Genomic DNA, 13,723 nt, shown 5'->3' on the forward strand with positions numbered 1-13,723 from the left:
ATATATATGAATATAAACAAATTTAACAAGATGATGCAATTTGAAAAAGAACTAAGTTATCTTAAGGAATCAGAACTGTTCTTTAGTATGATCAAATTTCACTCAGTTTTCTATTTTTGCTCATTTCAGTGCAGCCACCTATATTAGACAAGCCTCGAAACTCAAAAGAGAAGTTCATAACCTACCTACTTAAGATTAATTTGCAAATTAGGATGCTAGTAATGCTATAGAATAAGTAATTTGTTTAAAGATCTCATTATGTTCATGAGATCTGACTTCTTTTGGCATATATCTATATCATGAATAAACTTCAATGTGAGGGCATCTGATTGCATTTACAAGTTAAAAGACATTATTCATTTGCAAAATTACTGACTCATTAATCGTTCACATTCCGGAGGCAGCTTTGGTTGCTTCTTTTAGTGCACTCATGATCTCCCCTGCAACAATTCCATGGTCAGTATAGACAATGAGTGGGCTCTCACTTGGAACTATGTCTTCCTTCTGGTAGCTCCCAGCAGTTCTCTGCAACTCCTCAGAGCTCTTCTCCACAATCCCTTTCATGATCACAGTCTTGTGGTTTCCTGATATAAGCTCCTCATGATCTGTATCACCTCCTTCTCCAAGAATCACATACATATTTGTAACACTAAGGCCCCATCGAACAAATAAGTACCTACACACATTCATCAACATAATACCCGTTAATTAATTGGTTGATGCATGCTCTACTAGATAATTTTCAGCAGGGAAGCTGCTTAGAAGGTTTTAGTTTTCCCAGTCAACCTCATTAAGAGTGACATGCAAGGATCTATGATTTGAAATGTTATCCCTGCATAAACCATAACCCATAAACTACTTTAGATTAGAAATTAGCAAGTGTCATTTAGCTCCTGTAGTCAGTATCTTGGTTTAGCTCATTGATACTGAAACTCTCTAGATGCAGCCTTTAACAAGTCTATTAAACCTAATTGAAGTTTCTAATTATCAACAATGTCAAACCTTTTGAAAAGAAAAAATGAGGGCTATTAAAATCTGCACTTAAAAATGACAATTCCGATGTAATTGCATATTACATACACAATGGAGATGCTTTTTTCCTACCTCAATGCTTGAGATCTAGATGCCAGCAGAGGAACAACCTGCAACCTTGTAGAGTTCCTGCAATACATGAGATGGCATCGGAGTCCTCGCATTCTGAGCTTTTGACGAAGATCGTCAACGCGCTTTGCCTGGGGTAGTAATCTTATATATCAGATACCAATTGCGCACATGAAACCAGATTTTTCTACAATATACCTTGGTTTTATCTTTGACCAAGAATGAAACACAGTGAGGGTTGCTGGAGTTTGCATCTTCCACTATGATGGTATTGGACTTTTCAGATGCTTTATCATCCTTACCTTCTTGAAAGTTCATCAGTTTTGTCAATGTCCTCTTCACACCATCATATCCCCAGCGATAATCAATGTGTGTGGCATAATCAGGATCTGCACACAACTTTCCATCTGCATCCATGCACTGAGCAGTGCCGGGATAATAAACCTCACTCCCACTGCTGCATATAAGAGCATCAAAATCTGTTGCAGGGATCTTTACTAACTTCAATAAGGCAAGAACTTCTGAAATGGACATGGCAGTTGAGAGAGCAAAGCCTGAAATCTTCGACATTTGAGAATCTGATCTGATGGCCCTAAACACCTCCTGTATTACCTGCAGCATCTTCTTATCAGGAGCACCGCTGCTGTCATAAGAATCAACAGCTATAACAAATAGCCGCCGCCGCCTTCGGAGAAGAGGGTACTTGTTAATGGTAGATCCTGAAACCTCACTCTGCTTCTTGCCACTGTCGACACCCTGTGGTTCAGGTGCCTGTTTCTTGATCTTGCTCATGATTCTCTTCACTTGATCTTGCAGCTCTGGGTCACTCTTTCCAGCTCCAACCTTCTCTAGTTCAACTGGGTCAAACTCAAGGGAACCACCGAGCAAGCTTTTCTCACCATCCACCGAAAGCCTAAGTGATGACTCATGTACATCCCTTAGAGAATCGCCATAAGACTCCTCAACAGCCATGTCATCCGTGGGGGTGTCTGTTTTCCATTGTGGATGTCTCATCCTGCAAGCAGCCACTTTAGTGAGATATGTCCTGCAATGCTCAGGCCATGAGAAGAGATGAATATTTCGCCATCCGTTTTTCCTACACTCATGCCACAGGTTCTTTTCTGAAACCAGCTTCAGAAGTGCATCAGCTATAGCCTTCTGGTCGTGTGGATCCACAAGCAATCCATTATGCAATGCCTGATGCATGAAAACTAATAAGAAATTGTACTTCAAAAGTGATATAGAGGCTGCATTGTGATAGAGAAAGGAGATATGTTTACCCTATGAATGTCAACAGGACCTCCATTCTTTGTGGCCACCATAGGGAGTCCATGCGCAGCCGCCTAGATTTTGCCCAAAGTATATGATTAATGGTTGGACAATCGCAAAGATAGCTTCAGTTATGCCATTATATATCACACATACCTCAATTAAGGTAAGACCAAAAGGCTCAACTAGAGCAGGATTAATGAAAACTCCCTGCAAATTAAAGTAACTTCAACTTAGCTAGTAAGTTTTTCAAATCAATCATAAAATAAATTCACAAGAATCACACTCAACCTTTGTTTTTGCCGCAAGCCTGTAGATATCTGGAACATCAGACTGCTTATGATGCTTTGGGTATGCCACATATCCGTATAGGTCATACTTGTCAATTAGCTTCAATGCTGTTATTAAGACACTAGCATTACCTGCAGGCATCTCGTCTATGTTGTCTCTGTTCCCCATAATTAGGGTCTGCAAATAGAAGAAATGATAATGACTGTGCTTTATTTAATGAAACTTTTTTCAGCAAAGCCATTTTTATCTTTTCTACATCCATTCAGTTGTGCAAAAGCTATGCTATTGTAGAAAATATTAAGAATGCAGTAGATAAGTATTGTTTCTGAATGATTTCGTATTTACATGTGTAGTTCATGTGATTCAGCTAAAACTTTGCATCATATTATTGTCCGGATAAATATTCATGTCAATGATGAGAGGATGTTTCCTCTGAAAGGAATTGCATTTTTATGTCATGTATAAATTCATTCAATCTTCAACCAAAAACAATACTAGACTAGAACACAGACATGACACATAAATAAGTTAGAAAATGATCCTCACAAGATTAGCGAGCTCTCTCAATGGTCGGCATTCTCCAAATGCTTTCAAAAGGGTGGTGATGTTCTTCTTAGGATCAGGCCTTGATAAAGCCAATATCATAGGCTTGTGAGGATTTGTGAAGAAACGCATAACCTGCAGAAATGGTACTTTATTGTTTTCTTGAACACAGGGATCACTAGATGTATTTCAAAATGAGATGAGACTATTTGCCTCGGCCCATATAGGCGGAACTGATCTAGGTGAAGCTCCATCTGCGCCAATAATGTCTTTTAAGTCTCCATCGGTATCGATTGTGTCTTCCTGGATTGCTACACTACTGAAATCCATCCCAGGAGGAATCACCTGCAATTTTATAGCACAATTAACAAACTTTTGCATAACTGCAGTACCCAAGTTGCTATATTTGTTGAACAATCTTCCTAGAAATTGAAAACAAAATGCTTTCTTAAACTTATTCTATCAGAAGACAAGTATTCTCTTGCTAAAGAGAAGAATGTATAGTGAAATTATATTCTCTTATTATCTTTGTTTTTGTAGGTGTGAATTTAGGAATGCTTACCACCATCCTTGGCATGTGTCGGCCATGGCAGTTGACCCCCCTTCTAGCCCGTGCCCTTAGCACTCGCTCAAGCTTGACATCGAAACCATCATACAATCCCCATTGCTCATCAATCTCCTGCTTTGTGCTTGTGATGACAAGCTCAGACGTGTCCAAGGAGAGCTCCTCTGCTTCAATGCGCCGCATGATCTTATAAGTTGCATTTATGTCTTCTTTCGATTGACGGCCCTGCTTGAGAAGTTGCTCCAGTTTGTTCCTCCCTAGAGAGTGGCCTGTGAGGACCATGGGAACGTTCAAGGCCCCAGAAAGAAGAGCAGCCACATCACCCGCATCGGCATAATGGCCATGGATCACATAGGGCCACACTGGATGCCCTCCACCAACCTGCTCTCCCAAGACCTTTGCCATATTGAGGATGTGTGCTAGAGCTCCATCTACAAATTCTTGCAGGAATGGCCAAAGAAGCTCTTTGCGCAGGTACTCGTCTCTCGGGCCACAAGGTATCCGAATGATGTAAGCTCCGGCACTCTCACCTGCATCATTCCCCTCTGCATCATAAGAACCTGATGTCAACATCTCCGTAGGCTCCCCGTAGCTCCAGTCCACATCAGGGGATGTTATCTGGCGAGTGAAAAGATCGACCCTGTAGACACCGGGCATCATCGATAGTGCTCGAGCAAGCTCCACCACATACTTCACCTGTAAGTTCCATGCAACAATCTCAACCATCTCCCACAGGAAAATTAGAATAACAATGCCTTTTTACCTGGCCACCAGTATCTGAATCCCGACCTAATTCCATGTTTTCTCCTCGAACTAGGCCATGCAAGCTGACAAATTGCAACGATAATTGACAGATACTCAACTCTTTTTTTTTTTTTTTTGAACAGGTACAATTGTAACTGAATATTCTACTGTGACTTCTAAGTTTTGATTACTTGTATTCTTGTTGCTAAAACTTGTACTATGATCTTGAATTGCAGTCTAAGGCATCCATTGAAGATTGACACAAGCATACTGTGTTTACAAGGTCCATTTAGATCTGCACCACCAACTTCACATGAACTATCTTTTCTTATGGCTTCCAAGACATTAAAAGTGTGGCACAATTTCAACTTTGTGCCATAAATACGCCAAACTAGTGAGTTCTGATTGATATGTAGTTTAGATTATTGTATCTGAATTTTATTAGATATCGAAAGCAAGCATTTTTTTTTCATGGATGAAATCTGACATAAATTTTTTGTTTTGACAGGAATCTGAGGTGGCTATTCATGTACCTGATGAGTACAATGTAGAGCTTTTTTTCTTTGTTGTCATCAGACCAGACTTGGAGATCAGACACATTCTTCTGCAACTTCTTTCTGGGTGTATCACTTTGTTGCAACTCACCCACCGCATCGCCCTTCTCGCCCTCCGACAGATCCTCCGACATGTCCTCGGTGGCATCTCTCCGGCCCTGCTCCCTCTCCCATCTCCGGCTTGCTATCCTTTGAGTATCCTCCCATTCCAGCTGCAAGCAACAGTTCAAATTCCAGAGTAAGATCATTTTTTTTTACCATTTGGAAACCGACCAAGGCGATTCCTTTTGATCGATTCTGTGTTTCAAGTATAAGCATGGATCGTGAACGAATTTGATCTCATGATTTTGTATCAATGAATAGTAGACGGGGAGGGAAAAGGCCAAAAAATAAAATTGCCTGCTTCTTCTTGCGGGCGAGGTGCCAGATACGCCAGCACATGTTCTCGAGGCGGGAGTTGCGCTCGCGGGAGTTGCGGGTGGCGACGACCTTGATCCAGGTGCGGTGGAGGTCGGTCTCGTCGACGCCGATGACGACCTCCTCGACGAAGTACTTGGTGGGGTTGAAGTGGACGCCGACCGGCGCCGTGGCCGGTGCGGCGGCCGACGCGGCCTTCTGATCGTCCGCCACCGCGCCCCCGGAATCCAGTATCGCCTCCAGGTAGCCGTTGATCCATTCATTGCCCGCCATGCCGACCTCTCACTGTAAGTTCACTCTATATCCTTCGCCTCCAATCAATTGCTGAGTTGCTTCTTGTTTCTTCTCCGGTCGATCGATATGTGAGGAGGAGGATAAGGCATCGATTGGTCGAAAAGGTTCGTCCGAGGATTGTGGAGGAGGAGGAGGAGGAAGAAGAGGAGGTGGAATGGGGAGATAAGAAAAGGATCTATTTGCTACGCTGCATCCACGCAGCTAGCGCGATTTATATTAATATGTGTGTTGTCTGGCGAAGGAAGGAAGGGGGAGAGGGGGAAGTGAAGGGACGGAAAGGGAAGGGAAGGAGATTTATAGTGAGTGGTGATGAGATAGTGAAACGAGAGTGATGAGATAGGGAAACGAGAGATGGAGAAGGTACGTGCCAAAATGTGGGACCACCTACAGCGTCGCAGCTCTCAACGTTGCTCGACTTCCCACCATTATTATTATTTTTATTATTATTATTATTATTATAAAAACGAAACCTCTGATTATTAGAATATAATTTTTTAAGTCAAAAGAATATTCCATCATTTTTATATAAAAATATTACAATGTATAAAATATGCAGATTTAATTAAATAAAAAAAAATATAATACATGTAGTAGTTTTTATATTTATTTTTTAATAATTTATTCTCAATTAATTAAATTTAATTAAAATTTCTTCAATTTAGTGAAATTCATTTTAAAACTTCAACTGACTAAAACAAATTTTTTTAACCGAGTTGATAAAAGAATTTATTTTCTATAAAAGTTTTTTTTATGTATAATAATTTTGATTAGGTTACATTTTTTTTTAAAAAAAGGGTATGGCTTTGATGATTTTAATAATTAGGGGTATCTTTTTAAAATCTTTGATTTTGATTTGGTGATTGGTTAATTATTTAGTTAATCTAAAGGAAAATATTCCTCTTGATATTTGATGTTAAGATTTAATTATGTATTGGTTAGTGCTAAATATATATTTAATATCTTTAATATGCATTATGTCTATTTATCACAACATGCATTCATTATTTTCTTACCTGTTTTAGATTTTAAAAAATAAAATTATCACTATTTCATTAAGACCAATTATTTTTTTGTACTCTAATGATCATACACAATCACTATTTTAAAAATTAGTAATCCATAATTTTTTACAATTTAAAACTTAAGGTTGCATTCTCAAATAATATTAAATCTCACAATAATTGATTCATTTTTTTTGTATAATTGCAAGTGTATCCATTGACTGTAGTGTGAGATTGCAGTCTACGGCTAATGTCGAGCCTCTTTTTTACTTAAATAAATAAAAAAAAAATATAAGTTTAAAAAAATGGTTCCATTTTGTAGCGTTGCATTTGATACACGCTGGTAAACGCTACACGCCACTCAAATGTAATCTTCCTTCCGTGTACTCACGAGTAACCCGCAATTTATTCAGGACATGACACATCACATAAATTAATAGCAAGAGAAATTTCAGATTTTTTTTCTAAAATTAAAATTTTTCATCAAAAAATTCGGTTGGAATGTTGGGTTATAAATTGAATTGAGGATTTTAAATGGGTCATAAAAAATTAAAATCTCCAAATCTAATTTACAACTCATTCCAACCACGGAGCATTTTATGATGAAAAATTTTAATTTTAAGAAAAAGAATTAAAATTGAAAAATATTATAATTTACTGAACTAAGAACATAAATGGATCTCATAACACAATTAAAATTGGAAAAAGTATTAGTTATATGATTGAAAATATAATTTTCTCTAATATTAATTAGGCAAACATCAATCCTTAAAACTGGTTTTTAAAAAAGTTAAAATGACACCCTATTTTATATTTTGTCCTAAGAATATTCTTATTCTAACACTTAAAAAAAATTAATATTATTGTACGTGGCAACAGGTAATTTGCTCACCCCAGTATTCAAGATGTGTCGATAATACTCTATATCTTAATCATTGTATCACCTCGAGATGACAACTTTAATGCTATTGTAGTAGCTATAATACCAGTTATCGTCAACTTTAATGAAATTATTTTAATTTAATCAAAATCACTATATCTAAAAAATTTTTATTTTAAAATATTATGTTTAACTCAAGTGAAACACTAGTGAATAATATATTATAACAATTATAATCTATAATTACTACGACGTGTACCTAAATGTTGGTTAATAGTATGTTAAATAGTGAATCATACCCGCTATAATATATACATAGATAATTCATTTTTCCGTACATTTGGATTGCTCGGGAAGGAGGAATACTTCAAGTATCAAAACATGAGGGAGCACCTTTTTGATGATTCTAATAAAGGAGGTGTCTTTTTTATTTTTATCCATATAAATTTTTATTTTCCATTTGAACGGCAAATCTAGAGAGTTTAAAAGATTTCAAGGTGTGTATATTCGAAAAACGTAATAAAAAACAAAAAATAAAATTTCCTCACTTGAAAATTCCAAAAATTGTGTCAATCTCAAGCTCCCAATTGCATATTTATATTATTAAACGAACCTAATCCAGTGTCTCCTCCTCCCTTTCAAGAAAATGATATTTTGGCACAATACTTTCCTTGGCTGAGAAGCAAGGAAGGAGTAATACCTAAGCAACGCCATCTTTTTAACCATAAACCTATCAAAAATAATAATTATTTTTCAGTAATTAAAAAAATCATAGTTTAAATCTTAAATCGAATAGATATCGTTAAGATTAATTTTAAATATGCATTCTGAATTTTTCTAATACCTAAATTATGAAAAATAAAATTATTTACTTTTAATTAGAATTAATCGAACAAGCCCAAGTACCTAAATTATTCAAAACTATTTATATATTTTTGTTTTAAAAAAATATTCTCTTAAAATATAAAATAATAATAAAAAAAATGCAATCGCCTTCGCGACACGATCGGAAGGTCAGTCGTGATCAAAGGTTACAATCGCATGACCTCGACCATCAAATTACAATCAAGGGCTGCGATTTCACAATGAAAAGTTGAGACTGGCCTAGTCGTCACCGACGGAGTGCGACTGTAGTCGCTGCACTAGTCAAACCAGTTGGTATCGAAAGTTTTTTTTTTTAAAAAAAATAAAAATATTTTAAAAAAAAAAGATAAATATGCTCTTAAATCATAATTAAATATAAAAGTCAGACGTACCATTTAGGTATTATTATAGAAAATTGAGTGTCCTCTGATTAACTGCCGTTTTATTATTAACTTTTTCCAACTGATCATCGTGGACATTGAGAAGTCGAAGTCAACTTTTCTTCACTCTATTCTTGTGTTTGTTATTAAAAACAAAGGATTAAAAGTTTATCTCACAAACAAAGAAAAAGGAAACTATATCAAACTTTAATGCCTCATCCATGTTATCTTTTTTAATCATTTGATAAACAATATTAATTATTTATAGTGTTTTAAAACTAAGATTATATTTTTTTAAATTATTTTTGGAATTCCCCTAGTTTCTTTCTTTCTTTGCTTTTATTTTTTTAAGCGCCCATAGATGATAGGTATCTATGACGTCATGGGCCATATCCAAGCGTTTGAAGCCTTAGCATATGTTGGGATGGGGTGAGGTAAGGTTTATTAATAGAAGGGGATGGAAGGGAAAGGAAGGGAAAGTAATATATTTATCTTGTCCTTGTTTGGAAAGGAAAATTTATGTGAGAGGAAAGGGATGGAATAAAGGTTAAATATATAAATTTATAAAAATATCCTCTTATTTTTTGAATAAATCTGTATGTGAAAAAATAAATAAGAATATAATTGTAATAATTTCTCCTTACCCTTTTTTACACCCCAATTTAGGGGGTAAGAAATTTCGTTTATTCCCGAACATATAAGGGAAAATTTTACCCTTCTTCTCTTCCCTTTCATAGGTCACTCTCTCCCAAACAAAGATAAAAATTTATTTTTTCCATATTTATCTTTTCCTCACCTTTACTCACCTCGATACGGGTGAGCGATCCACCGTCACGCGTGACGCACGCGGTCGGCGAGAAACCGCTATAAAGTAGCAGCTTTACTGACCTACCGAAGGTCGCTGTCGGCGGTCGATCGTGATCTCGAAGGGCATCGCTTCTCTGCGATTCCGAGATTGGCGGCGAGGATGGGGGATCGGGGGAAGAGAGTCTTGTTGACGTCCAGCGGGGACGAGATCTCCAAGGGCATCGCCTATCACTTGGCCAGATCTGGTTGCAGGTGCCTATTTCTTCGTTTCTTAGACCCTTTGCTTCGATTTTTCGTCAGTTTTAAGATGGGGCTGACTTGTTTGTGATCTTGAGGGTTACCTAGTTTTGATAGAATTCTATGGGTTATCTTTGCCTCTTTGGGTTTTGTGCATTAGGGAACTTAGATTCATGGACCATCTTTGATGCATGGAGTGCCTGGGGAAGTTACATCGCACTAGATAGCTAAAACTTCTGAACTTGGAGATTGAACCAGGGGGGAAGAGGTGGGGGATGAATTTTGGAGGGATCAGCATGATTCTGCATTTGCATATCCAGTATTTCCAATCTCAGGAACATGTGATTGTATCTGTGACAAATACCTGTATTAGGCTCCTTGTTGCGATGGAGTTTGGTCAAATCAGTTAGGCGGACTATGTGCATACTGCAATTTTAACTGGTTTTTTAGATCGCTTATCAGTTATTTAAAACTCATTGCATCTGTTTCTACTTCTTCAATGTTTCTATTGATTTTTTGGGCAATCATGTTACATGTTGTGCTTTCCCCAAAGGAAAAAAAAAATGACCTCGGACAGCCTATGTAAATTAAGCCAACTTAATTGATTTTTACATGAATTTAATTAAACTTAATACTATTTCCATTTCAGCATTAAGTCCTCACTTTGCTGCTTAAAAACTTATTCTGATTCTACTTGTTGCTATGTTATAATAGCTTGGTTTTGCTGGGTAATGAGAGTCTACTACAGCAAATGGTAGAGGAGTTACTGAGATCCTTAAATGAACCCGCTTTGGTCAAAGTGGTTGGTTTGAATATGGAAGAAGACCATGAGGACATCTTTGATAAGGCTGTGGGTGTGGCCTGGAGGATTTTTGGAACGATTGATGCGTTTGTCAATTGTTATTACCATGAAGGTAAATCAAGTATATTACTGTCTTAAATTGATGAAATTGCTATTGCTATTCTTACCATACTATGTACTCTTTCATTAATACCATTAGCTAATGGTCGAACTTTGGTTATCATGAAATTTCTTATGTGAAAGAAACTTTTGTTTTCATCTGTATTACAAGTATTTTCTCAATTGAAAAAATGAGTACCCTCTCTTTGGAAACCCAAGAAAAGACTTCAATATTGGGCTAGGCACAATACACCTTTTTAAAAAAAAACAAAACAAAAGAGAGTAGGCCCTTGGAAAATTTATGGAATTAATCAAGTGGGTTATGCTTCATTATGCTGTTCTGAATTCCGAGAAAGTGACAAATTAGGATTTTGTTTATCAGAAAATATCAGATGCTTAGATAGTTCTCTATAAGTGTCACCAATGTTGGTTCTCTTATGAAATATGAGAGACTAATAAAATGCTAGTGTTTAATTTATACTTTTACCTTATGGCATAATGGAACCAAAAATTGACCTACTATTTAGCTTGGGTGTAAGCATTTTGAGCCAATAGTTGTACCCAACACAATGAATGGATTAATTTTCTCATCTAGACAGGTGCCCAACCACTAACCCAAAGCTTAAATGGAAGTTAATGGTAACTCACTCACCTAATTTTATAAAACCCTTCATTAGCCCACAAATTGAAGGGGAGCTTTGGCGCAACGGTAAAGTTGTTGCCATGTGACCAAAAGGTCACGAGTTCGAATCCTGGAAACAACCTCTTGCAAAAAACAAGGTAAGGCTGCGTACAATGGATCCTTCCCCGGGACCCCGCATGGCGGGAGCTTCGTGCACCGGGCTGCCCTTTTTTTATTAGCCCACAAATTATCATGTGAGATTAAACTAAGTGTCACTTTATCAGATCATGACACTTTTAACTAACTGGTTAAAAGCAATAGCATTTTTCACTAAACCTACTCATTAAACTCTTTAGGAAACCGAAAAATGTTTGTGGAAATCCTATTGTAGAAGCCTACTCACACACAAAAAAAAAATCCTCATCACTAATTTATATTTTGATGATGTAGTCGTGCTAATTTTTTTATCCTGGTACTTCAAGCTATTTTTTTGTTTGTTTCTGGTGATCACTAGAGGACCTTTATGTTGCTAAATATCTGTTTTTCCCTTTTGAACAGGTAAAATGCAAGAATGTCTACAAGTGACCGAACAGGAGTTCAGAAAGACAGTGAAAATTAATTTTATGGCACCATGGTTTCTTCAAAAAGCAGTTGCAAAGCGGATGAGAGATTATAAAACAGGAGGATCTATTGTTTTCATATCCCAAATATTAGGGGCAGAAAGAGGCTTGTATCCAGGTGCTGCTGCCTATGGCTCAAGTTTGGCTGCTGTACAACAATTGGTTCGAGTAAGTATATTTTAGCTCTACATTCGACGTTAGCTTATTACCTTTTGGTTGGATGCTGCCATATTCTTCTCTGCCATTTTTGCATGCAGAGATATAGTTGTCATTTTGTGGGCATTGCAATTGTTTCTTGCCTAAAAAGGAAAGTGCTAGAAGAAACCAAACACTTAACATGAAAAATATAAAATTGATTTTATCATAATTCTACTTTAACTTATTTATACAAGTTATGACTTATAATGTTGTTCAAGATGATTATGCATCTCCTTTACAAGGCATAGAAACATGAGAATTTACCCTGAAAATACTTTCTATGATGACATGTTGAGCAATCAGTTTAAATGAATAGAACAATGGTAGCCCTTTGACGAGGTCAACCTTAACTATCCAATATGGAAACAAATAATGGACTCATAGAATGGTTTAGGAGTTTGTAGTTATAAGAAGAATGATGTAGGACTCTTAGGAGACAGAGGTGGTACAAGAGGATGGAAGTAGATTAAGAAAAAAGGTGAGGAGGTAGTAGATTGAAAAGAGGAGTACTATCAAGTATAGATGTGACATATGCTTCAAGGCCTTTGGTAAATGAAAAGCCTCATGAAGATTCTCAATACACTTTTATAATTCCAAACAAATTAAAGTTTTCATGCCCCTTGTGGATATGTAAAGAATTCTATTAGTCTCGGTGCAACTTTATTAAGTTCCAATCTGAGCACGCTTTAATAGAAAAAAAATGTCACGTGTAGCAAGATTCACGAATCACTAGTAAAATAAAAGTATATCTTGTGATTCTATCCTCCATTTTCCTTTTCTGAATCTGCCTCACTATTGCAGTTATCAGCCATGGAGATTGGTAAGTACAATATCCGAGTCAACGCCATTGCCCGCGGTTTGCACTTGGACGATGAGTATCCTCGTTCAGTTGGGAAAGACAAGGCTGAGAAGTCTACTGAAGATGTAATGCCTCTGTTGAGATGGCTCGATCCGAAGAACGACCTCGCTTCCACTGTGATATACTTGGTGGGAGACGACTCGCGATACATGACCGGCACTACCATCTTCGTGGACGGAGCTCAATCCATTGTAAGGCCTAGGATGCGTTCTTACATGTAGGTTAGTGCTGCTTTCTCAGAGTGTTCTATTTACAGTCGTCCAATAATCCCTTAGTCCTGTTTATTGTTTAATGGGCAAAGGATGATAAGCTTAATTATCTTGTCATGAGTTTTGATTGTTACAAAGTTCAAATCTGCTGACTGTGGCCGGTATATATCTTGAGTCGAACTCCTTAACCAAATAGTTTGATATAAACGATATTTTGTATCAAAATTATGTTAAATTTCATGGAGCTTTTGAGTATTTCAGTATCAGTATTTAGATTTAGCTTGGCACAATTTTTGGATTCAAAGTTTTTCATTTTGATAAAGGAATTTAGTGAAAGACTTTATGACTGAAAATATGTTCTTTGATA

At 36.8% G+C, this 13,723-nt stretch overlaps 2 protein-coding genes across 2 annotated transcripts; one reads left to right on the forward strand and one right to left on the reverse strand.

Moving 5' to 3' along the window:
- Positions 1 to 239: 239 nt before the first annotated feature.
- On the reverse strand, positions 240 to 6,015 carry LOC122009437 (sucrose-phosphate synthase-like). The gene is made up of 12 exons (XM_042565595.1): positions 5,467 to 6,015; positions 5,047 to 5,279; positions 4,533 to 4,596; positions 3,767 to 4,465; positions 3,418 to 3,549; positions 3,208 to 3,339; positions 2,662 to 2,838; positions 2,527 to 2,580; positions 2,382 to 2,444; positions 1,300 to 2,298; positions 1,105 to 1,232; positions 240 to 676 (listed from the first exon to the last, which is right to left on the reverse strand). The coding sequence occupies exons 1-12, from the start codon at positions 5,755 to 5,757 to the stop codon at positions 388 to 390; spliced, it is 3,261 nt and encodes a 1,086-aa protein (XP_042421529.1). The 5' UTR covers positions 5,758 to 6,015; the 3' UTR covers positions 240 to 387.
- Positions 6,016 to 9,785: 3,770 nt separating this feature from the next.
- On the forward strand, positions 9,786 to 13,622 carry LOC122009441 (3-oxoacyl-[acyl-carrier-protein] reductase FabG-like). Its single transcript, XM_042565603.1, has 4 exons — positions 9,786 to 9,962; positions 10,662 to 10,861; positions 12,029 to 12,258; positions 13,090 to 13,622. Exons 1-4 carry the CDS (start codon positions 9,871 to 9,873, stop codon positions 13,366 to 13,368), a joined length of 801 nt encoding a protein of 266 aa, XP_042421537.1. The 5' UTR covers positions 9,786 to 9,870; the 3' UTR covers positions 13,369 to 13,622.
- Positions 13,623 to 13,723: the final 101 nt, after the last annotated feature.

Source organism: Zingiber officinale, chromosome 8A, assembly GCF_018446385.1.
Source record: "Zingiber officinale cultivar Zhangliang chromosome 8A, Zo_v1.1, whole genome shotgun sequence".
NCBI classification, from domain to species: Eukaryota; Viridiplantae; Streptophyta; class Magnoliopsida; order Zingiberales; family Zingiberaceae; genus Zingiber; species Zingiber officinale.